General features: G+C 39.7%; 1 protein-coding gene across 2 annotated transcripts in view; it reads right to left on the bottom strand.

Annotated features, from left to right (window-relative positions):
• ZFYVE16 (zinc finger FYVE-type containing 16) overlaps positions 1-27,151 on the bottom strand; it is a 645,028-nt gene that overhangs the window by 307,783 nt on the left and 310,094 nt on the right. For both annotated transcript variants that reach the window (XM_053701456.1, XM_053701457.1), the window contains one exon: positions 537-761. In XM_053701456.1, the coding sequence (XP_053557431.1) occupies positions 537-761 (225 nt within the window). The remainder of the gene's footprint in view (positions 1-536; positions 762-27,151) is intronic.

The raw sequence follows: 27,151 nt of genomic DNA, 5'->3' as shown, positions 1-27,151 counted from the left end.
GGATATCTGCCCCCCTCTCCCACCCTACTGCTTCCCACTCCCGCCCTTGTCCTTCCCTTCTCGTTATTTCCCCCCTTTACCAAGTTAGGTGCAAAGGGAAAAAAATGTACATAAACGAGTTTTCTTAAATGGAGGGGAGCACTGTGTTCCCCTCGGCTGAAGCAGGAAGGTCTTGGAAGATTAAGTTATCCTTACTATGATCAGATGGTTAATGTTTGTTAATGTGCAAAGGAAAACAAAAAAAGAGAAGCCTTTGTAAAAACGAGGTAGTAAGAACTGTTGAACATGTTCTTATTGTTTCTACATGTATGTTTGTGACACTCTGTAATATGAAACAAGCAAAACAAAGTGCATAAGCTGTAAAATGCAATATTGACCTCAATAAAAAAAAATAATAATGCTGAAAGCCGAAACAATATTGCATAAAGAACTTTGAGTAAAAATACAAAGTCGATACGCCTCCTCTGGCATTGAAAACCTGATTAAACATTCTTAAAATCTTAAGATTTTATTTTAAAATAAAATTGTTAACTTACCACCATATTCTGCTCCCAAACGCAACATTAAACGAATGGGGAAAACTTTTGCCCAAGGTACTTCCATCTTCTGAATCAAAACCCCACATAAGAAAGGATTATTTGGTAAAGGAAGTCCACTCAGATCCTGGAAAGTAGGTGTAAAAAACAGGAATCCGCCATGATCCTTGCTACCGAGAAAGCTTTCTGTAAATGTAATATTTTCCAAATTGCCTATATATTTTCCTGTTTTAAAAAAAATAATTAAAAAATTGAATTAACATGCCGTAATCTTAAAGGAATTTTACATTTTCAATCCACAAATGCACCATAAAACAATACAACATAACTTACTCTGCATTTAAAATAATTTTTCTGAGAAATTTTAGATTGCTTCCATGATCACACACCTGTATCATGTGACAGCCATTAGAAAATCAGATTTGTATGTGTATACAATGTGAACTGCCACATGCTCAGCATGAACTGGTGCCTCAGAAAGATAAGGGATTTAAATTAGAAAGTTCTTTAAGATTGTATGCTCTATCTGAACCATGAATATTTAATTTTGACGTTAGTGTCCCTTCAAGGAAAATATGCCTTGAATTAAAAAGAAATGGAAAATAATGACCCAATGAAGACTGTTTAATTTGTTATCATTATGGCTATAGTATTTTTTTAAAAAACAAACAGGTGTAAATGTGATTGTGGGTATTAAAATGAACATCATTTTGAAGATAAGTAAATAATGTAGACTAAATATGGCACACTAGTTTTTTTTTACTTAAAGGGACAGAAAGGTCAAAACTGAAATGTACATGGGTGCATTTAATATTTAAATAGAAGCTTTTTTGCAAAATACTTCCATTAAAAAAAAAGCTTCTAGTTTTTCACTGGGTTAAACACGTTTGTGCCCTGTTCACCAAAAGCTACACCTTCACGGAGTCAGCAGTCCCTTGAATGACACAAATTAAAGGGACATGAAAACCAAATTTTTTCTCTTTCATGATTGACAGTATATGCAACTTTCCAATTTACTTATATTATTTTATTTGCTTTGATTTTTTGGTAGCCTTTGTTTAAAAGCATACCTGCATTACTGGGAGTTAGCTGCCTATTGGCGGCTGCACATATTTGCATCTTCTCACTGGCTCACTCAATGGGGCCTATCTATCAAGCTCCGAATGGAGCTTGATGGCCCCTGTTTCTGGCGAGTCTTCAGACTCGCCAGAAACAGCAGTTATGAAGCAGCGGTCACAAAGACCACTGCTCCATAACCTGTCCGCCTGCTCTGAGCAGGCGGACAGACTTCGCCGGAAATCAACCCGATCGAGTACGATCGGGTTGATTGACACCCCCCTGCTGGCGGACGATTGGCCACGAGTCTGCAGGGGGCGGCATTGCACCAGCAGCTCTTGTGAGCAACTGGTGCAATGCTGAATACGGAGAGCGTATTACTCTCCGCATTCAGCGAGGTCTTGCGGACCTGATCCGCAGTGTTGGATCAGGTCCGCAAGACCTTTAGTAAACAGGGGCCAATGTGTTAATCTAGCTACCAGTAGTGCATTGCTGCTCGATCAACAAATCATACCAAGAGAATAAAGCAAATTTGATAACAGAAGTAAATTGAAAAGTTGTTTAAAATTGTATTCTATCTAAATCATGTAAGAAAATCTTTTTTTTTTTTTATGTCAATTTTGATGCTAAAGTGCCCGGTTTTTAAAAATTCGATTACAAACAGGGGCACTTTAATTCATCAAAATTTACATTTCACTCCTACTGAGGAAAAAAAAAACCAAAAACAAAAAAACTTACCTTTTAATCTTCACAGCAGCTCCAGCTTCCTCCACCCGTCGCAAAGCCTCTTCCTAGGTCTAAAATGAGGAATCCGGCTTCCTCCAATCACAGCGTTGAATCAGACACTGATTCCCCCGGGGGGGAGTCGTGATTGGAGGATGACGTATCCATTTCTGACGTCAGAAATGGCTTGCAACGACTGGAGGAAGCTGGAGCTGCTGTGAAGATTAAAAGGTAAATTTTGATGAATTAAAGTGCACCTGTTTTTAATCAAATTTTTAAAAACCGGGCACTTAAGCATTCACTTTAAGTCTCTATGGACACAATACAATTACTATTATTTTCAACAATGTGCACTTGTTTAAAGGGACAGTTCACCCAAAAACTATCTCCCCTTTAAATTATTCCCAATGATCCTTTCTTTCATGTAATTGGCAAGAGTCCATGAGCTAGTGACGTATGGGATATACAATCCTACCAGGAGGGGCAAAGTTTCCCAAACCTCAAAATGCCTATAAATACACCCCTCACCACACCCACAATTCAGTTTTACAAACTTTGCCTCCTATGGAGGTGGTGAAGTTAATTTGTGCTAAGATTTCTACGTTGATATGCGCTTCTCAGCTTTTTTTGAAGCCCGATTCCTCTCAGAGTGCAGTGAATGTCAGAGGGATGTGAAGGGAGTATCACCTATTGAATGCAATGGTCTTCCTAATGGGGATCTATTTCATAGGTTCTCTGTTATCGGTCGTAGAGATTCATCTGCTACCTCCCTTTTCAGATCGGCGATATACTGTCATATTCCATTACCTCTACTGATAACCATTTCAGTATTGGTTTGGCTATCTGCTATATGTGGATGGGTGTCTTTTGGTAAGTATGTTTCATTTACTTAAGACACTCTCAGCAATGGTTTGGCACTTTATATAAAGTTCTAAATATATGTATTGTACTTGTATATTTGCCATGATTCAGGTTTCAGTATATTTCCTTTTTTTGCAGACTGTCAGTTTCATATCTGGGAAATGCATTTTTTAGAAAAAAAAAATTCTTACCTGGGGTTTAGTCTTTTTCAAATTGACTCTTTTTTAAATTGTGGGGTGTATTAGACTCGCAAGGGCGCAAAATGCCAAAATTTATTGAGTCATTCTTGGCGCGAGTTTTTTTTGGTGCGAAAGTTACGTTCGTGACGCAAATTCGTAAATTCCGGCATATTAGTTGGCGCTGAGTCCTTCACGAGGTTGCGTCATCTATGACTTTAATTCATCAAAATTTACATTTCACTCCTACTGAGGAAAAAAAAAACCAAAAACAAAAAAACTTACCTTTTAATCTTCACAGCAGCTCCAGCTTCCTCCACGAGGTTGCGTCATCTATGACGCTAGAGTTTCGTTTCCGTACTTTTTTGGCTCCAAAAAATATTTTTCTGTTTGTTGTGCGTCATACTTGGCGCCAAATATTTTCATTATTTAAGACCCCATTCCTTTTGCATCTGGCCTTTTTTTCTATGTCAGAGGGCTATGCGGTTTGCATTTTTTTCTCTCATTCCTGAAACTGTCATATAAGGAAATTGATAATTTTGCTTTATATGTTGTTTTTTCTCTTACATTTGCAAGCTGTCTCACACTGTTCCTGTATCAGAAAGCACTGTTGGAATCCTGCTGACTGATATCAGTCCTACCAAAGCTAAGTTCATTTATTGTAATGTTATGGAGTTTATATCTTTAGCTGTGGTTTGTAATAAGTTATCATGATAAACTTTTACATGCAGAGAATATGTCCATATTAACATCTAATGTACAAGATATACCTGTGAATTTATAAGAATATTTTTCTGATTCTATTCAGAAGGCTTTGTCTGCCATCCCGCCTTCCAATAAAATGTAAAGGTCTTTTTTAAACTTCTCATATAGTTGATGAATTTTTAAATGACCAACAACATACTGAATTATCCTTCTCTGATGAGGATCTATCTAATTCAGAAGATCCGTCATCAGATATTGACACTAACAAATCTACTTATTTATTTTAAATGGAGTACATTCGTTCTTTGTTGAAGAAGTGTTGATTATATTGGATATTGAGGAGACTAGTCCTCTTGATTTTAAAGCTAGTAAACATTTAAATTCTGTTTATAAAACCTCCTGTGGTTACTTCAGAGGTTTTTTTCCAGTTCCTAATGCTATTTCTGATATAATTTCTAAGGAATGGAATAGGTCTGGTACTTCTTTTATTCCTTCTTTAAGGTTTTAAAAATTGTATCCTTTGCCAGCAGTTAGATTGGAGTTTTGGGAAAAGATCCCCAAAGTTAATGGGGCTCTCTCTACTCTTGCTAAACGTACTACTATTCCTATGAAAAATAGTATTTATTTTAAAGATTCTTCAGATGGGAAACTTGTATCTTATCTAAGGAAAATTAATTTATTTTCAGGTCCTTTTCTTAGGCCTGCAATTTCTTTGGCTGATGTTGCAGCTGCTTCAACTTTCTGGTTGGAAAATTTAGCGCAACAAGTATCGGATTATGATTTGTCTAGCATTGTTAACTTGATTAAACATGCTAATAATTTCATTTGTGATGCCATTTTTTGATATTATCAAAATTGATGTTAAATCTATTTTCTTTCCTTCCAAGGTAATAAATTATTTGTTTCACAGTTGGTTTCAATACTTTCAACTGTTACTGTGGGGAAGGGAGTTTTTTTGCCTCAAGATTAAGTTCTAAGGGTAAATCTTAAGCTTCTAACCGTTTTCGTTCTTAATAAGGAACAGAAACCTAATTCTTCCCCAAGGAATATGTTTCCAATTGGAAGCCTTCTTCAAATTGGAATAAATTCAAGCCATTTAAGAGATCAAAGCCAGCCCCCAAGTCCGCATGAAGGTGCGGCCCTTATTCCAGTTTAGCTGGTAGGGGGCAGATTAAGATTTTATTAAGTTGTTTGGATCAATTCGGTCCAAAATCCTTAGATTCAGAATATTGTTTCTCAGGGATACAGAATAGGATTCAGAGTAAGACTGCCTGTGAGAAGTTTTTTTCTCTCACGCATTCCAGCAATCCCAGTAAAGGCTCAGACTTTCCTGAAGTGTGTTTCAGACCTGGAGTTATCTGGGGTATTCATGCCAGTTCCGTTTCAGGAACGGTATCTGGGGTTTTATTCAAAACTATTCATTGTCCCAAAGAAAGAAAATTCATTCAGAACAGTTTTCGATCAAAATTTTTTTTGAATTGACATGTAAGAGTACCATCTTTCAGAATGGTGACTTTAAGGTCTATTCTGCCTTTTGTTCAGCAAGGGCATTATATGCCCACAATAGACTTACAGGATGCATATCTTCATATTCTGTTTCATTCAGATTATTTTCGTTTTCTGAGATTCTCTTTTTTAGACAAGCATTACCAATTTGTTGCTCTTCCTTTCTGGCCTAGCGACAGCTCTAGGAATCTTTTCAAAGGTTCTCGGTGTTTCCTTATTTGGACGATAACATAATTTATGCTTACCTGATAAATTTATTTCTCTTGTAGTGTATCCAGTCCACGGATCATCCATTACTTATGGAATATATTCTCCTTCCCAACAGGAAGCTGCAAGAGTCCACCCACAGCAAAGCTGCTATATAGCTCCTCCCCTAACTGCCATATTCAGTCATTCGACCGAAAACATGCAGAGAAAGGAAAAACCATAGGGTGCAGTGGTGACTGTAGTTCAAATGAAAAAATTACCTGCCTTAAAGTGACAGGGCGGGCCGTGGACTGGATACACTACAAGAGAAATAAATTTATCAGGTAAGCATAAATTATGTTTTCTCTTGTTAAGTGTATCCAGTCCACGGATCATCCATTACTTATGGAATATCAATACCAAAGCTAAAGTACACGGATGATGGGAGGGACAAGGCAGGTACTTAAACGGAAGTTACCACTGCCTGTAAAAAACCCTTTCTCCCAAAAATAGCCTCCGAAGAAGCAAGGTATCAAATTTGTTAAATTTGAAAAGTATGAAGCGCAGACCAAGACTCCGTCTTGTAAATCTGTTCAACAGAAGCCACATTTAAAAAAGGCCCAAGTGAAAACCACAGCTCTAGTAGAATGAGCTGTAATCCCTTCAGGAGGCTGCTGTCCAGCAGTCTCATAAGCTAAATGAATTATGCTTTTTAACCAAAAAGACAGAGAGGCTGCTGAAGTCTTTTGATCTCTCCTCTGTCCAGAATAGACAACAAACAAGGTGAACGTTTGATGAAAACTGTAGTAGCTTGTAAGTAAAACTTTAAAGCACAAACCACGTCCAATATTGTGTAATAGACGTTCCTTCTTTGAGGAAGGATTAGGATACAAGCATGGAACAACTATCTCTTGAGTGATGTACTTGTTAGATACCCCCTTAGGAAAAAACCCAGGTTGGTACGCAGGACTACCTTATCCGTACGAAGGACCAGATAAGGAGAATCACATTGTAACACAGATAACTTGGAGACTCTACGAGTCGAGGAATTAGCTACCCAAAAGGAACTTTCCAAGATAAAGATTGATATCTATGGAACAAAAAAGGTTCAAACGGAACTTCTTGAAGAACCTTAAGAATCAGGTTTAAGCTCCATGGCGGAGCAACAGTTTTAAACACAGGCTTGGATCTAACCAAAGCCTGACCAAATGCCTGAACGTCTAGAATACCTGCCAGACGCTTGTGCAAAAAAATAGACAGAGTAAAAATCTGTCCCCTTTTAAGGAATTAGCTGACAACCCTTTTCTCAAAAACATCTTGGAGAAAAGATAATATCCTGGGAATCCAGACTTTACTCCATGAGTAACCCTTGGATTCATAACAATCAGATATTTACACCATATCTATGTTCAATTTTCCTAGAGACAGGCTTTCATGTCTGTATTAAGGTATCAATGACTGACTCGGAGAAGCCATGCTTTGATAACATCAAGCGTTCAGTCTCCAGGCAGTCCATCTCAGATTGATTCTATTTAGATGGTTGAAAGGACCCTGAGGTAGAGGGACCTGTCTCAGAAGCAGAGACCGTGATGGAAAGGATTACATGTCCACCAGATCTGCATACCAGGTCCTGCGTGGCTACGCAGGCGCTGTCAAAAACACCAAAGCCCTCTCCTGCTTGGTCTTGACCTCCGGAGGAAATCCCACTCCCCCGGAAGAAAAGTCTGACGACTTAGAAAATCCACCTCCCAGTTCTCAACACCTGGGATATGGATAGCTGATAGACAAGAGTGAGTCTCTGTCCAGTGAATTATTGTAAGACTTCTAACATCGCTAGGGAACTTCTGTTCCCCCTTGATGGCTGATGTAAGCCACAGTCGTGTATATTGTCCGACTGAGTATGATGTACCTCAGAGTTGCTAACTGAGGCCAAGTCTGAAGAGCATGGAATATCACTCCCAGTTCAAGAATATTTATTAGAAGGAGGGTCTCCTCCTAAGTCCACTATCCCAGAGCCTTCAGGGAGTTCCAGACTGCATCCCAACCTAAAAGGCTGGCATCTATTGTAACAATTGTCCCATCTGACCTGCGGAAGGTCATACCCTTGGACAGATGGACCCGACATAGTCACCAGAGAAGAGAATCTCTGGTCTCTTGGTCCAGGTTTAACAGGGGGACAAATCTGTGTAATCCCCGTTCCTCTGACTGAGCATGCATAGTTGCAGCGGTCTGAAATGTAGACGTGCAAACGGTACTATGTCCCTTGCCGCTACCATTAAGCCGATTTCATTCATGTACTGAGCCACCGAAGGGCGCAGATGGGATGAAAAAACACGGCAGAAATTTAGAAACTTTGACAACCTGGACTCCGTCAGGTAAATTTTCATTTCTACAGAATCTATCAGAGTCCCTAGGAGGGAAACCCTTGAGATTGGGGATAGAGAACTCTTTCCTTGTTCACTTTCCACCCATGTGATCTCAGAAATGCCAGTACTACGTCCGTATGAGACTGGGCAATTTGGATGTTTGACGCCTGTATCAGGATGTCGTCTAAATAAGGGGCCACTTCTATGCCCCGCGGTCTAAGGACCGCCAAAGCGACCCCAGAACCTCCATAAAGATTCTTGGGGCTGTAGATATCCCAAAGGAAAGAGCTACAAACTGGTAATGCCTGTCTAGAAAGGCAAACCTGAAAAACGATGGTTATCTTTATGCATCACAATGTGAGGATAAGCATCCTTCAAATCCATTGTAGTCCTCTATTGACTCTCCTGGATCATAGTTAAGATGGTACGAATAGTTTCCATCTTAAATGACGGAATTCTGAGGAATTTGTTTAAGATCTTTAGATCCAAAATAGGTCTGAAGGTTCCCTCTCCTTGGGAACCACAAACAGATTTGAGTAAAAACTCTGTCCCTGTTCCTCTCTTGGAACTGGATGGATCTCGTACACAATGTAAGAATGCCTCCTTCTTTATCTGGTTTGCAGATAATTGTGAAAGGCGAAATCTCCCCTTTTTTTGGGGGGGAATCTTTGAAATCCAGAAGATATCTCTGGGATATAAATTCCAATGCCTAGGGATCCTGGACATCTCTTGCCCACGTCTGGGCGAAGAATGAAAGTCTGCCCCCTATAGGATCCGTTACCGGATAGGGGTCCGTTCCTTCATGCTGCCTTAGAGGCAGCAGCAGGCTCCTTGGCCTGCTTATCTTTGTTCCAGGTCCGATTGTCTCCAGACTGCCTTGGACTGAGCAAAAATTCCCTCTTGTTTTGCCTTAGAGGAAGAGGATGCCACACCTGCCCTGAAGTTTTTAAAAGGTACGAAAATTAGACTTTTTTTTTTTTTTTTGCCTTGATTTAGACCTATCCTGAGGAAGGGCATGACCTTTTCCTCCAGTGATATAAGCAATAATCTCCTTCAAACCAGGCCCGAATAGGGTCTGCCCCTTGAAGGGAAGTTAAGTAGCTTATTTATTAAAGTCACGACAGCTGACCATGATATAAGCCATAGCGCTCTGCGCGCCAGTATAGTAAAAAACAGAATTCTTAGCCGTTCGTCTAGTCAAATGAACAAGGCATCAGAAAACAAAGGAATTGGCTAGCATAAGCTTGTCAAATATATTCATCCAATGGAGTCGCTAACTGTAAAGCCTCATCAAGAGACTCAACCCAGAACGCCGCAGCAGCAGTGACAGAAGCAATGTATGCAAGGGGCTGCGGGATAAAACCCTGTTGAATAAACATTTTTTATCCATTGGATCTAAAAAGCACAACTGTCCTCGTCAGAGGTAGTGGTACGCTTAGCTAGAGTAGAAACTCTTCTCTCCACCTTAGGAACTGTCTGCCAGAAGTCCCGTGTGGTGGTAACTATTAGAAAACATTCTTCTAAAAAATAGGAGGGGAAGAGAACGGCACACCTGGTCTATCCCATTCCTTATTAAAAAATTTTTAGTAAACCTCTTTAGGTATTGGAAAAACATCAGTACACACCGGCACTGCATATTATTTATCCAGTCTACACAATTTCTCTGGCCCTGCGATTGTACACATTCATTCAGAGCAGCCAAAGCCTCCCTGAGTAACAAGTGGAGGTTCTCAAGCATAAATTTTAAATGTAGAAATATCAGAATCAGGTTAAATCATCTTCCCTGAGTCAAAAAAAATCACCCACAGACTAAGCATATTGTGAGGTAGTATCATACATGGTTCTTAAAGCGTATGTATGCTCTGTATCTACCCCCAGAGCTAACTGCTTTCCTTTAATTTCAGGTAGTCTGACTAATACTGCTGCCAGAATATTATTCACCACCTTTGCCATGTCTTGTAAAATAAACGCTATGGGCGCCCTTGATGTACTTGGCGCCATTTGAGCGTGAGTCCCTGAAGCGGGAGTCGAAGGGTCTGACACGTGGGGAGAGTTAGTCGGCATAACTTTCCCCTCGACAGAATCCCCTGGTAAAAGAAACGCTATGGGTGCCCTTGATGTACTTGGCGCCATTTGAGCGTGAGTCCCTAAAGCGGGAGTCAAAAGGTCTGACACGTGGGGAGAGTTAGTCGGCATAACTACCCCCACGACAGAATCCTCTGGTGATAATGTTTTTAAAGACAAAAAATGATCTTTATTGTTTAACATGAAATCAGTACATCTGGTACACATTCTAAGATGGGGTTCCACCATGGCTTTAAAACATAATGAACACAGAGCTTCCTCTATGTCAGACATGTTAGAACAGACTAATAATGAGACTAGTAAGCTTGGAAAACACTTTAAATCAAGTTAACAAGCAAATATATAAAACGTTACTGTGCCTTTAAGAGAAACAAATTTTGTCAAAATTTGAAAAACAGTGAAAAAAAGGCAGTAAAACAAACGAAATTTTCACAGTACATGTAATAAGGTAACAGAGCATTGCACCCACTTGCAAATGGATGATTAACCCCTTAATGCAAAAAACAGATAAAAAAAAAAAAACGACATAGACGTTTTTAAAAACAGACACAACAAACTGCCACAGCCAACAGTGGGAAGCTTCAGTTAACTGTTTCTATGCAAAATTTAAGCCAGCCATGTGGAAAAAACTTAGGCCCCAATAAGTTTTATCACCAAACATATGTTAAAAAACGATTAAACATGCCAGCAAACGTTTTAAAACACATTTTTACAAGAGTATGTATCTCTATTAATAAGCCTGATACCAGTCGCTTTTACTGCATTTAAGGCTATACCAACATTACAGTGTTATCACAAATGTACGTTAAAAAACTATTAAACATGCCAGCAAACGTTTTAAAACACATTTTTATAAGAGTATGTATCTCTATTAATAAGCCTGATACCAGTCGCTATCGCTGCATTTAAGGCTTTACTTACATTACTTCGGTATCAGCAGTATTTTCTTAGTCAATTCCATTCCTAGAAAAATATTTTACTGCACATACCTTATCTGCAGGAAAACCTGCACGCCATTCCCCCTCTGAAGTACCTCACTCCTCAGAATGTGTGAGAACAGCAAATGGATCTTAGTTACGTCTGCTAAGATCATAGAAAAACGCAGGCAGATTCTTCTTCCAAATACTGCCTGAGATAAACAGCACACTCCGGTGCCATTTAAAAATAACAAACTTTTGATTGAAGAATAAACTAAGTAGAAAGCACCAAAGACTCTCACGACCTCCTATCTATGTTGAGGCTTGCAAGAGAATGACTGAATATGGCAGTTAGGGGAGGAGCTATATAGCAGCTTTGCTGTGGGTGGACTCTTGCAGCTTCCTGTTGGGAAGGAGAATATATTCCATAAGTAATGGATGATCCGTGGACTGGATACACTTAACAAGAGAAATCTTGGTACTTGCTCAGTCTTTTCGTTCTGCAGCATTTCATAGGAATCAACTTCTGTTGTTCCTTCAAAGACATGGTTGGAGAATCATTTTATCAAAAAAGTTCCTTGATTCCTCAGACAAGGGTCACCTTTTTTAGGTTTCCAGATAGATTGTGTCAATGTCTCTGTCTCTAACAGACAAGAGACAATTTAAATTGGGTTCAGCTTGTCGGAACCTTCAGTCTCTATTTCCTTCAGTAGCTATATGCATGGAAGTTTTAGGTCTCATGACTGCAGCATCAGACTCGATTCCCTTTGCTCGTTTTCATATGAGACCTCTTCAGCTTTGTATGCTGAATCAATGGTGCGGGGATTATTCTAGGATATCACATTTAATATCCTTGAATCCCAATATTCAACTATCTCTGACTTGGTGGTTAGATCACCATTGTATAGTTCTACGGGTCTCTTTGGTTCATCCAACCTGGACTGTGATCACAACAGATGCGAGTCTTTTCAGGTTGGGGAGCTGTTTGGGGATCTCTGACAGCACAAGGGGTTTGGAAATCTCAAGAGGCGAGATTACCAATAAATATTTGGAACAATTTTCAAAGCTCTCCAGGCTTGTCCTGTGTTGAAGAGAAGACCATTCAATTGCTTTCAAGACAGACAATATTACAGCTGTGGCATATGTCAATCATCAGGGTGGGACTCAGTCTCCTAGCTATGAAAGAAGTATCTAATACTTTTTTGGGCGGAATACAGCTCTTATCTAATTTCTGTGGTACATATCCCAGGTGTAGACAATTGGGAAGCGGATTTTTTTCAACCGTCAGACTTTACACTCAGGGGAGTGGTCTCTCCTTCCAGATGTGTTTTCTCAGATTGTTCAGTGGTGGGGTATTTCAGAAATAGTTCTGATGGCTTCTCATCTAAACAAGGAAACTTTCCAGGTACCTGTCCAGGGACAGGGATCGTCAGGCGGAAGCAGTGGATGCGTTGACACTTTCTTGGTGCTACCAACCTGCTTATATTTTCCCGCCTCTAGTTTTTCTTCCATGAGTGATATCCATAATCATCATGGAACAGTCATTTGTATTGCTGGTAGTTCCAGCATGGTCTCACGGGGATTTTTTTTCCATCAGGATTTCAAATCATTAAATTTGAAGGTATGGAAATTAAACGCCTAGCGCTTAGTCATAGAGGTTTCTCTGACTCAGTGATTATTACTATGTTACAGGCTCGTAAATCTATTTTTAAAAAGATTTATTATCGAGATTGGAAGATTCATTTGCATGGTGTTCTTCTCATATGTTCACTTGGCATTCTTTCAGAATTCCTAGATTTTTACAGTTTCTTCAGGATGGTTTAAATAAGGTTTTGTCTGCAAGTTCCTTGAAGGGACAAATCTCTGCTCTTTCATCTCATTTCACAGAAAGATTGATAAGCTTCCTGATATTCACTGTTTTGTTCAGGCTTTGGTTTGTATCAAGCCTGTCATTAAATCAATCTCTCCTCCTTGGAGTCTTTTTATGGTTTTGAAGGCTTTACATCTTCCTCCATTTGAGCCTATGTTGTTCCTTTTGCCCATCTCTTCTGCTAGAAGAGTTTCTGAATTATCTGCTCTTTCTTGTGAATCTCCTTTTCTGATTTTTTTTCATCAGGATAAGGCGGTTTTGCGGACTTCATTTAAATTCTTACCTAAGGTTGTGAATTCTAACAACATTTTTAGAGAAATTTTTGTCCCTTCCTTGTGTCCTAATTCTAAGAATTCTTTGGAGAAATCCTTACATTCTTTGGATGTGGTAAAGAGTTTTGAAATATTATGTTGAAGTTACTAAACATTTCAGGAAGACTTCTAGTCTATTTGTTATCTTTCTGGTTATAGGAAATGTCAGAAGGCTTCTGTTTTTTCCTTGGCTTCGTGGTTAAAGCTTTTGATTCATTCAGCTTATTTGGGGTCGGGTCAAGCCCCGCCTCAGAGAATTACAGCTCATTCTACTTGATTAGTCTCCACTTTGTGGGTTTTTAAGAATGAAGCTCTAGTTGTTCAGATTTGCAAAGTAGTAACCTGTTTTTCTTTGCATACATTTACTAGATTCTACCGTTTTGATGTATCCGCTTCTTCTGAAGCAGTTTTTTTGAAGAAAAGTTTTTCAGGCAGCTGATTCAGTTTGATTCTTCTGCTTATATTTTAAGTTTTTCCTTTTCTTTTAATGAGAATTAACTTAGATTTTGGGTTGTGGATATTTTTTTCAGCGAAAAATGGCTGTTTTTATTTTAATCCCTCCCTCTCTAGTGACGCTTGCTTGGAGTTCCACATCTTGGGTATTGCTATCCCATACGTCACTAGCTCATGGACTCTTGCAAATTACATGATAGAAAACATAATTTATGTAAGAACTTACCTGATAAATTTATTTCTTTCATATTGGCAAGAGTCCATGAGGCCCACCCTTTTTTGTGGTGGTTATGATTTTTTGTATAAAGCACAATTATTTCCAAATTTCTTTGTTGATGCTTTTTACTCCTTTCTTTATCACCCCACATCTTGGATATTCGTTAAACTGAATTGTGGGTGTGGTGAGGGGTGTATTTATAGGCATTTTGAAGTTTGGGAAACTTTGCCCCTCCTTGTAGGATTGTATATCCCATACGTCACTAGCTCATGGACTCTTGCCAATATGAAAGAAATGAATTTATCAGGTAAGTTCTTACATAAATTATGTTTTCTATCATGTAATTGGCAAGAGTCCATGAGCTAGTGCTCTAGCACCTGCTAGAGTGTATGAAATTGGTTGCAAGTAGCTCCTTTACTCATATTTCAGCATTTGAAATAGCTGATTTAGCTTGTGGTTTCCCAACCTATACTGAAAGTTTTGATACTGGAGTACATGCTATTGACAAGCCTAAATAAACAAAGTCAGCAGACTCAGTGGGATGCAGGATAGTTAAGTGATAAAATGATAATTTTCCATTGTTCTCTCTATGTATTGAGCTTTGGTTTTCCAGACAAATATAAGATAAGGAAGCAAGTCTGTATACATAAAAGTGAGATATGATATTACCTTAAGTTCAACCCCTTGTAATAGGCTGTGGTTTCAAAGCACAAAACCAGCTACTTCATATACACAAATAAACCCGAAAATGCAATCTCTCAAATACTTTATACTCTGCAGCTGGTATAACAAGTCATTTAAAATACATTAATGGAAAAACAATTTTACAGTGTACTGTCCCTTTAAGGTATATATTAAAGGATATAGTCTTTTAGACTGTTTTCTTTTGACTGGGTCAATCTTGAGACAGTGTCCCTTTAAGATCTTCACTTTCCACACCATCATCAATTTAACCCCTTAACAACCAGCGCCGTACCCTGTACGTTACTGCAGTCCTAGGCTTCTCTCTGCCCGATCTCATTCAAAATAGCGAGATTGCGCTATTTCTGCATGCCCCACAAGTGGGGCACTGCAGAAATAGATTTGCAGTTACACCGATGCAGAGAAGGCCACTAAGTGGTGGTGCCGATCGTTGGTGGGTGGAAGGCTATGTAGGGAGGCGGGTGGGCGGCCCATCGCTGTAGGGGGCGGGAGGAGGGTGGGTGCGGGTGGGACTATTACTGCCCTAATGGGTATATGCCCTTATATCTAATGGAAGCTTCCTCTATGCTTCCTGAGGGGGTATTTTTAGGCAATTAGGATATATTATTGAATGTAAAAACCAGTCAATAGCTAGAGGGGGGAGTGTTAGAGAGCTGTTTTGGCGGGGGAAGATCAGGGAGGTTGGGAGGTAAGGGGGGATACTACCCTGCAGAAAATATATTAAAAAAATAAAATTATAATACCTTTTATTTTTATACTGGCAGACTTTCTGCCAGTACTTAAGATGGGGGTGACCTTTAGAGGGGTGGGAAGGGAAGAGAGCTATTTGAGAGGGGTCAGGGAGAGATCAGGGGGTGGGATGTATCAGGGACTGATCTCTACACTAAAGCTAAAATTAACCCTACAAGGTACCTAATTAATTCCTTCACTGCTGGGCATAATAAAAAAGTGTGGTGCACAGCGGCATTTAGCGGCCTTCAAATTACCAAAAAGCAACGCCACAGCCATATATGTCTGTAAATGCTTCTCTGGGATCCCATTTGTTCAGAAATAGCAACTATTTATGCCATGATTGCACAATCTGTTTGTAAATAACTTCAGTGAGAAACATAAAATTGTGAATAAGTGACTGATTTTTTTAATTTGATCGCATTTGGCGGTAATATGGTTACATGAAATATACCAAAATGTGCCTAGATAAATACTTTGGGATATATATATATATATATATATATATATATATATATATATATATATATATATATATATATATATATATATATATATATATATATATATATACATATATACATATACATATATATGTGTATATATATATATATATATGTGTATGTATATATATATATATATATATATATATATATATATATATATATATATATATATATATATATATACACATATACACATATACATATATACACATATACATATATATATACATATATACATATACACGTGCTCTGGTCTTTGGGGAAGTTTTTGTCTAAAATGCCCGGTCCTTAAGGGGTTAAGAGATGTACAAAAATAGTGAAGTTCTGTGATACAAACAATATATGTGAATACTACAGGACCATACTCACACACTTGAGAGCTAATGACTGCGCTCTGTTGTATTCGCTCAAAAATATCCCTCTCCTCTGACAGATTAGATATCAGGAGACTGCAGGGTCCTGGTAAACTTTTATTTAAAATACATAAAAACATCCGATATAGGATAATATATAAGCTCACTGGCGTTGTAAGGACAAGCAACTGTACAAGTATATGATCTACAGCTGATCTTGGATCAAAGTAGTTCCTTTACATTCAAAAGTCCTGCTTAACGTGCTTATATATTGTCCTATATCTGATGTTTTTATGTATTTTAAATAAATGGACCCTGCAGTCTCCTGATATCTAATCTGTCAGAGGAGAAGGATATTTTTGAGCAAATACAACTGAGAGCTCAGTCATTAGCTCTAAAGTGTGTGAGAATGGTCCTGTAGTATTCACATATATCGTATGTATCACAGAACTTCACTATTTTTGTACATCTCTCTTAATTTGAGGATTCTGGTGTGGAAAAGTGAAAATCTTAAAAGGACATTTTCTCAAGATGTACCCAGTCAAAGAAAACTGTCTAAAAGACTATATCCTTTAATATATACCTTAAACAACAGCACATTGTTGAAAATAACTATTGCTTTATTTCACTAAAGTGAAAGTCAATCCTAGCATTGTACAAATGCTAGGATTGACTATTGAAACAAATAAAGGGGAATTTCATGCATGAAGTATAAAATACTTCATGTAGAAAGCTCTTTTATTTGTTTCAACTGATCACCGTGCTTAGCTACCACGTTTTCACCTCTTAGCCAATAGCCGTGTGGTAAATCCGGCTTGACGCCCATGGGAGCCGGATTTACCGCACGGCTTTTGGCTAAGAGGCGAAAACGTCACCTCTTAGCAAAAAAATGTTTAGCCTTGGGCTGCTGTAGCAGCTAAGGACGGCGATTGGTTGAAACAAATAAAGGAGCTTTCTACATGAACTATCTTATACTTCATGAATGAAAGTCCCCTTTGTTTTAATAGTCAATCCTAGCGTTTGTACAACTCTAGGATAGACTTTCACTTTAAATATTTTTTTAGTAATATCTCATTGTAAAAGGTGATTATTTCAGTTTTTGTTTGCACAATTACTATAATTAGTGAACTATCCAATGATACTACAATGTACACCTCCCCTATTATGTGAAGCCTCAATGACAACTTTATAAAGGGATGTATTAAAACTAAGTACAATACACTATCAGAATGATGGAAAGAATACATAATAAACATTCACAGCATTATATTCACCCCACTAGTCTTATTTTACATTCATGAATAGGTTCCAAGGGATACTAAACCAAACATTTTTCTTTCAGGATTCAGATAGATCATGCAGTTTTAAAGAACTTTCAAATTTACTTCTATTATCAATTTTTCTTAGTTTTTGTGCTATCTTTATTTGAAAAGCAGGAATGTAAATATAAGGAGTCGGCCCTTGATGTTGCGATACAACACAACCTTAGGAAGAAAACCTAATTTAGTAGGTAAAACTGCATATATATGCATGAAAAATCAGATAAGTGGGCTCACACTGCAAAGCAGAGATCTCAGAAACTCTGCAAGCAGAGGCAATAGCCAATAAAAAGAGAACCTTCTAAGATAACAATTTAATGTCAACGGAATGCAGAGGCTCAAATGAAACCTGTTGCAAATCCCGAAGAACAAGATTTAGGCTCCAAGGAGGAGCCCCAGATCTAAACACAGGTCTGATCTCCTAATCAGAGCCTTAACAAAGGACTGCACATCTGAAAGCTCAGTCAGTCTTTTGTGCAATAAAAGCCGACAGGGCCGAAATCTGTCCTCTCAGCGAACCAGCAGAAAGGCCCTTCTCCAGCCCATCCTGGAGAAAAGATCCTGGCAACCTTAACTCTGTGCCAGGAAAAAAACACGCTCTTCACACCAGAATAAGTAGGTCCTCCACACCTTTGGGTATATACGCCGAGTAACTAGTTTATGAGCCTGAATAAGAGCATCAATGACACTCTCAGAGAAACCTCTCTTGGCTTAGACAAAGTGTTCAATCTCCATGCAGTCAGCCTCAGAGAATCTAGATTTTGATGAACAAATGGACCTTGTATCAGCAGGTCTCTGCAACAAGGTAACTTCCACGAAGGAGATGAGGACATCCCCACTAGATCCGCGAACCACATCCTTCGCGGCCATGCTGGAGCAATCAGGATTACCGATGCCCGTTCCTGCTTGATGCGGGCCACCACTCGAGGAAGAAGCAGTAATGGAGGAAAAAAAAAATATATGAGTTTAAACCTCCAGGGCACTGCTAGTGCATCAATTAGATCCGCTTGGGGATTCCTCGACCTGTACCTGGGTAGCTTGGTATTGAGACGGGACGTCATGAGATCTCCGGCGTCCCCCACTTGCTGCACATCTCTGCAAACACCTCGGGATGGAGAGACCATTCCCCTGGATGGAAGGATTGCTTGCTGAGAAAATCCGCCTCCCAGCTGTCCACACCCGGAATGTGGATCACTGACAGCAAACAGCTGTGGACCTCAGCCCACTCCAGAATCTGAGATACTTCCTTCATCTTCAAGAAACTTCTCGTTCCCCCCTGATGGTTGATGTAAGCCACCGAGGTTATATTGTCTGATTTGGATCTGATAAACTGGGACGAACCCAGAAATGGCCAAGCCTTCAAGGCTTTGAATATTGCCCATAGTTCCAAAATATTGATCGGGAGGGAGGATTCCTCCCGAGTCCACAACCCCTGTGCCTTCCTGGCACCCCAAACTGTTTCCCATCCATATAGGCTTGCGTCTGTAATCACAATCTCCCAATATATTCTTAAGAAGCATGTCCCTCGGGACAGATTATCTGGACAGAGCCACTATGAGAGCGATTCTCTCGACCGGCTATCTAATACAATCTGTGGAGACAGATCTGAATGATCGTTGTTCCACTGCCTCAGCATGCACAGTTGTAAATGTGTGAGAAGGAACCTGGCAAAAGGAATGATGTCCATGCAGGACACCATGAGACCAATCACCTCCATACACTGAGCCACAAAAGGGACTCAAGGAGGTCCGGAGGGCAAGACATGCCGAAGTTAGCTTGCAACGTCTCTGGTCCATTAGAAATATCCTCATGGATATGGAGTATATCAAAATACCCAGGAATTCCAACCTGGTACTTGGGATAAGAGAACACTTTTCCAAGTTTATCTTCCATCCATGTGACCAAAGAAGACTGAGAAGGGACTCCGAGAATTTTTCCGCAAGACAAAAGGATGATGGTTGCACAAGAATATCGTCCAAGTATGTGCCTACTGCAATACACAGTTCTGGCAACGGCTAGAAGAGTACCCGGAAGTACTAGGCCAAACGGAAGGACAATGAACTGGAAGTGCTGGTCCAGGAATGCAAACCTCAGGAACTGATGGTGTTCCCTGTGGATTGGTACATGAAGGTAAGCTTCCTTCAGATCTATAGTAGTCATAAACTGGCCTTCCTGAATTAAAGGAAGGATGGACCCTATAGTTTCCATCTTGAAGGAAGGGACACTGAGAAATTCGTTTAAGCACTTTAGGTCCAGAATTGGGCAGAAAGTTCCCTCCTCCTTTGGGACCACGAAAAGATTTGAATAAAACCACAAACCTCTTTCTTCTATAGGCACCGGGACAACAACTCCAGAGTAGGATAGATCCCGAACCCACCCTAGAAAGGCATCCCTCTTTTCTGGTCTGGTAAACAGATTCGAGAGAAGGAATCTGCCCCTTGGCGGATGAGATTTGAAGCCTATCTTGTATCCCTGAGATAACACCTCAAGGACCCACGGATCCTGTACGTCCTTGAACCAGGCATCTGGGCTTGGAGGATTGTTATCGTTGGGACGAAAGGAACGAAAATTAGAAAATTGTCATCCCTTAGACTTGTTCTTCTTATGTTGCACCCTTGCCTCTGGTAACCGTATAAATAATGGAGTCCAGGCCTGGCCCTAATAAAATCTTTCCCTTGAAGGGAAGAGAAAGGAGTCTAAACTTAGAAGTCATATCTGCAGACCAAGACTTCAACCAGAGTGCACAGCGAGCTAGGACTGCAATGCCAGAGGCCTTTGCATTTTGGCAAATAATTTGCATGTTCACATAACAGATAAAAGAATTAGCAATTCTAAGAGCTTTAATTCTGCCTTGAATATCCTCGAGGGTAGACTCCACCTCAATGAGTTCCGACAAAGAGTCGCACCAGTAGGTAGCTGCTCCGGCAACTGAGGCCACCGTTGAAACATCTTTCTCAGAAAGGTTTCCATTTTCGTATCCATCGGCTCCCTGAACGAAGAACTATCCTCAAGAGGTATAGTAGTACATTTAGCAGGAGGCTTAGGCGCTAAAGACTCCGACCCAGAAAGTTCACCCTCTGAAGCTACAGAGGTTAAATCATCATCGGATAACTGGGGCATAATAGCTAAATCTGATAAATATTTAGATGACTCCAGGTCAGGAGAGCTATGTTTAACCTTTCTCTTGCATTTGTTAGAGCTAGGTAATGCGCTGAGGGCCGCAGACACCGCCGTTTGTAATTGTGAGGCAAAGTCCGCAGGAAGAAGGACCCCTCCGGATGGAGGATTAGATGTGCTACGGAGAACTGCATGTGGAGTGGATAATGTAGCAAGGATAGTAATCTCATGGGACGCTGAGTCCTGAGAGGTAGACGGTTCAGAGGGACTAAGAGCCTTAGCAGGCTTGTCTCCCTTTTTAGACTTCATATCGATGTTAAGGCATGTTGAACATAATTGAGTGGGCAGGAAAACTACGGCCTCCTCACAATATAAACAGGTATGATTTAGTACAGAAGGAGTACCTTCTAACATATCAGAGTTCTCCATAGCTCAGATTATACCCACAGAAGGACAAATAAAAACATTTTATTATAGGAAACTGCACCTTTATACTCCCAATGGCTGGGGCACTCACCACCTCCTAGACCCAGACAGTTAACATAGGGAACGCTTTCCTCAGGTTTAAGTCCCAGCCGGAATGGAGAAAATGTACATAGACCACACCCGGTCACATGGAGTGCAAGACAGTACTTCCTCTGTTATTACAAGTACAGCAAGTAATAGGAGCTGTGCGACAATTTCAAAAACGAAAGTGAAATTTAAAAGTGAAACACTCTTGCCACTATGAAAGAAATGAATTTATGAGGTAAGTTCTTACATAAATTATGTTTTCTTTCATGTAATTGGCAAGAGTCCATGAGCTAGTAACGTATGGGATAGCAAATACCCAAGATGTGGAACTCCACGCAAGAGTCACTAGAGAGGGAGGGATAAAAATAAAGACAGCCAATTCCGCTGAAAAAATAATCCACAACCCAAAACAAAAAGTTTTAATCTTTATAATGAGAAAAACTGAAATTATAAGCAGAAGAATCAAACTGAAACAGCTGCCTGAAGAACTTTTTACCAAAAACTGCTTCTGAAGAAGAGAAAACATCAAAATGGTAGAATTTAGTAAAAATATGCAAAGAAGACCAAGTTGCTGCTTTGCAAATCTGATCAACAGAAGCTTCATTCTTAAAAGCCCAGGAAGTAGAAACCGACCTAGTAGAATGAAATGTAATCCTCTGAGGCGGGGATTTACCCGACTCCACATAAGCATGACGAATCAAAAGCTTTAACCAAGACGCCAAAGAAATGGCAGAAGCCTTCTGACCTTTCCTAGGAACAGAAAAGATAACAAATAGACTAGAAGTCTTTCTGAAATCTTTAGTAGCTTCAACATAATATTTCAAAGCTCTAACCAGGTCCAAAGAATGCAAAGATCTTTCCAAAGAATTCTTAGGATTAGGACATAACGAAGGGACAACAATTTCTCTACTAATGTTGTTGGAATTCACAACTTTAGGTAAAAATTTAAATGAAGTCCGCAAAACCGCCTTATCCTGATGAAAAATCAGAAAAGGAGACTCACAAGAAAGAGCAGATAATTCAGAAACTCTTCTAGCAGAAGAGATGGCCAAAAGAAACAATACTTTCCAAGAAAGTAATTTAACGTCCATAGAATGCATAGGATCAAACGGAGGAGCCTGTAAAGCCCTAAAAACCAAATTAAGACTCCAAGGAGGAGAAATTGGCTTAATACGAACCAAAGTCTGTACAAAACAATGAATGTCAGGAAGATTAGCAATTTTTCTGTGAAACAGAACAGAAAGAGCAGAGATTTGTCCTTTCAAGGAAATGGCAGACAAACCCTTATCCAAACCATCCTGAAGAAACTGTAAAATTCTAGGAATTCTAAAAGAATGCCAAGAGAATTTATGAGAAGAACACCATGAAATGTAAGTCTTCCAAACTCGGTAATAAATCTTTCTAGACACAGATTTGCGAGCCTGCAACATAGAATTAATCACCGAGTCAGAGAAACCTCTATGACTAAGCACTAAACGTTCAATCTCCATACCTTCAAATTTAATGATTTGAGATCCTGATGGAAAAATGAACCTTGAGATAGGTCTGGCCTTAACGGAAGTGGCCAAGGTTAGCAATTGGACATCCGAACAAGATCCGCATACCAACACCTGTGTGGCCATGCTGGAGCCACCAGCAGTACAAATGAACGTTCCATTATGATTTTGGAAATCACTCTTGGAAGAAGAACTAGAGGCGGAAAGATATAAGCAGGTTAATAATTCCAAGGAATTGACAACGCATCCACTGCTACCGCCTGAGGATCCCTGGACCTGGACAGATACCTGGGAAGTTTCCTGTTTAGATGAGAAGCCATCAGATCTATTTCTGGAAGCCCCCACATCTGAACAATCTGAAGAAACACATCTGGGTGAAGAGACCATTCTCCCGGATGTAAAATCTGGTGACTGAGATAATCCGCTTCCCAATTGTCTATACCTGGGATATGGACCGCAGAGATTAGACAAGAGCTGGATTCCGCCAATGCAAGTATCCGAGATACTTCTTTCATAGCTTGAGGACTGTGAGTCCCACCTTGATGATTGACATACGCTGCGGTTGTGACATTGTCTGTCTGAAAACAAATAAACGGAACTCTCTTCAGAAGAGGCCAAAACTGAAGAGCTCTGAGAATCGCACGGAGTTCCAAAATATTGATTGGTAATCTCGCCTCTTAAGATTTCCAAACCCCCTGCGCTGTCAGAGATCCCCAGACAGCTCCCCAACCTGAAAGACTTACATCTGTTGAAATCACAGTCCAGGTTGGATGAACAAAAGAGGCCCCCTGGACCAAACGGTGGTGATCTAACCACCAAGTCAGAGATAGTCGAATATTGAGATTTAAGGATATCAATTGTGATATATTTGTATAATCCCTGCACCATTGGTTCAGCATACAAAGCTGTAGGTGTCTCATGTGAAAACGAGAAAAGGGGATAGCGTCCGATGCTGCGGTCATGAGACCTAAAACTTCCATGCACATAGCCACTGAAGGGAATGACAGACTGAAGGTGCCAGCAGGCTGCAACCAATTTTAAACGTCTCTTGTCTGTTAGAGACAGAGTCATGGACACTGAATCTATCTGGAAGCCTAAAAAGGTGACCCTTGTCTGAGGAATCAAGAAACTTTTTGGTAAATTGATCCTCCAACCAGGTTTCCGAAGAAACAACACTAGTTGATTCATGTGAGATTCTGCAGAACGTAAAGATTGAGCTAGTACCAAGATATCGTCCAAATAAGGAAACACCGCAATACACTGTTCTCTGATTACAGAGAGTAGGGCACCTAGAACCTTTGAAAAGATTCTTGGAGTTGTTGCTAGGCCAAATTGTAATACTTGTTTAGAAAAGAGAATCTCAGAAACTGATAATGTTCTGGATGAATCGGAATATGAAGGTATGCATCCTGCAAGTCTATTGTGGACATATAATGTCCTCGCTGAACAAAAGGCAGAATAGTCCTTATAGTCACCATCTTGAAAGTTGGTACTCTTACATAACGATTCAAAATTTTCAGATCCAGAACTGGTCTGAATAAATTTTCCTTTTTTGGTACAATGAATAGATTTCAATAAAACTCCAAACCTTGTTCCTGAAAAGGAACTGGCATGATTACCCCTGAAGACTCCAGGTCTGAAACACACTTCAGGAAAGTCTGAGCTTTTACTGGATTTGCTGGGATACGCAAGAGAAAAAAAAATCTTCTCACAGGAGGTCTTGCTCTGAATCCTATTCAATACCCTTGAGAGACAATGCTCTGAATCCATTGATTTTGGACAGATTTTATCCAAATATCCTTGAAAACCTTAATCTGCCCCCTACCAGCTGAGCTGGAATGAGGGCCGCACCTTCATGCGGACTTAGGGACTGACTTTGGTTTCCTAAATGGCTTGGATTTATTCCAATTTGAGGAAGGCTTCCAATTGGAAGCAGATTCCTTGGGGGGAGGATTGAGTTTTTGTTCCTTATTCTGACGAAAGGAACGAAAACGGTTAGAAGCCTTAGATTTACCCTTAGGTTTTTTTATCCTGAGGCAGAAAAACTCCCTTTCCCCCAGTGACAGTTGAAATAATAGAATCCAACTGAGAACCAAATAAATTATTACCTTGGAAAGAAAGAGATAGTAATCTAGATTTAGATGTCATATCAGCATTCCAAGATTTAAGCCACAAAGCTCTTCTAGCTAAAATAGCTAAGAACATGGATCTAACATCAATTTTGATATAAAAAATGGCATCACAAATAAAATGATTAGCATGTTGCAGTAAGCGAATAATGCTAGATAAGTCAGAATCCAATTCCTGTTGCGCTAAATTCTCCAACCAGAAAGTTGATGCAGCCGCAACATCAGCCAAAGAAATTGCAGGTCTGAGAAGATGACCTGAATATAAATAGGCCTTTCTTAGATAAGATTCAAGCTTCCTATCTAAAGGATCCTTAAAGGATATAGAGTAAAAATAGCCCCATCAACTTTGGGGATTTTTTCCTAAAACTCTATAGATTTTTCTGGTAAAGGATACAATTTTTTAAACCTTGAAGAAGGAATAAAAGAAGTACCTGTCTTATTCCATTCCTTAGAAATTATATCAGAAATAGCCTCAGGAATAGGAAAAAGCCCTGTAGAAACCACGGGAGGGTTAAAAACAGCATTTAAACGTTTATTAGACTGAACGTCAAGAGGACTGGTTACCTCAATATCCAAAGTAATTAACACTTCTTTTAATAAAGACCGCATATACTCTATTTTAAATAAATAAGTAGATTTGTCAGTGTCAATGTCTGAGGAAGGATCTTCTGTATCAGACAGATCCTCATCAGAAGAGGATAAATTATTATGTTGTTGGTCATTTGAAATTTCATCAGCTAAATGAGAAGTTTTAAAAACATAATTTATGCTTATAAATTCCTTTCTTCTGTAGTGTGATCAGTCCACGGGTCATCATTACTTGTGGGATATTAACTGCTCCCCTACAGGAAGTGCAAGAGGATTCACCCAGCAGAGTTGCTATATAGCTCCTCCCCTCTACGTCACCTCCAGTCATTCGACCAAGGACCAACGAGAAAGGAGAAGCCAAGGGTGTAGTGGTGACTGAAGTATAATTTAAAAAATATTTACCTGCCTTAAAAAACAGGGGGGGCCGTGGACTGATCACACTACAGAAGAAAGGAATTTATCAGGTAAGCATAAATTATGTTTTCTTCTGTTAAGTGTGATCAGTCCACGGGTCATCATTACTTGTGGGATACCAATACCAAAGCAAAAGTACACGGATGACGGGAGGGATAGGCAGGCTCTTTATACAGAAGGAACCACTGCCTGAAGAACCTTTCTCCCAAAAATAGCCTCCGAGGAAGCAAAAGTGTCAAATTTGTAAAATTTGGAAAAAGTATGAAGCGAAGACCAAGTTGCAGCCTTGCAAATCTGTTCAACAGAGGCCTCATTCTTAAAGGCCCAAGTGGAAGCCACAGCTCTAGTGGAATGAGCTGTAATTCTTTCAGGAGGCTGCTGTCCAGCAGTCTCATAAGCTAAACGAATTATGCTACGAAGCCAAAAAGAGAGAGAGGTAGCAGAAGCTTTTTGACCTCTCCTCTGACCAGAGTAAACGACAAACAGGGAAGACGTTTGCCGAAAATCTTTAGTTGCCTGTAAATAAAATTTAAGGGCACGAACTACATCCAGATTGTGCAAAAGACGTTCCTTCCTCGAAGAAGGATTTGGGCACAAGGATGGAACAACAATCTCCTGATTGATATTCCTGTTAGTGACTACCTTAGGTAAGAACCCAGGCTTAGTACGCAGAACTACCTTATCCGAGTGAAAAATCAAATAAGGAGAATCACAATGTAAGGCTGATAACTCAGAGACTCTTCGAGCCGAGGAAATAGCCATTAAAAATAGAACTTTCCAAGATAACAACTTTATATCAATGGAAAGAAGGGGTTCAAACGGAACACCCTGTAAAACGTTAAGAACAAGGTTTAAACTCCATGGTGGAGCCACAGCTTTAAACACAGGTTTAATCCTGGCCAAAGCCTGACAAAAAGCCTGAACGTCTGGAACTTCTGACAGACGCTTGTGTAACAGAATGGACAGAGCTGAGATCTGTCCCTTTAAGGAACTAGCGGATAACCCCTTTTCTAAACCTTCTTGTAGAAAAGACAATATCCTAGGAATCCTAACCTTACTCCAAGAGTAACCTTTGGATTCGCACCAATATAGGTATTTACGCCATATTTTATGGTAAATCTTTCTGGTAACAGGCTTCCTAGCCTGTATTAAGGTATCAATAACTGACTCAGAAAAACCACGCTTTGATAAGATCAAGCGTTCAATTTCCAAGCAGTCAGCTTCAGAGAAGTTAGATTTTGATGTTTGAAAGGACCCTGAATCAGAAGGTCCTGTTTCAGAGGTAACGACCAAGGTGGACAGAATGACATGTCCACC

This window comes from Bombina bombina, chromosome 2, assembly GCF_027579735.1.
Source record: "Bombina bombina isolate aBomBom1 chromosome 2, aBomBom1.pri, whole genome shotgun sequence".
Lineage (NCBI taxonomy): Eukaryota > Metazoa > Chordata > Amphibia > Anura > Bombinatoridae > Bombina > Bombina bombina.
This window is presented reverse-complemented; position numbering and strand designations above follow the sequence as displayed.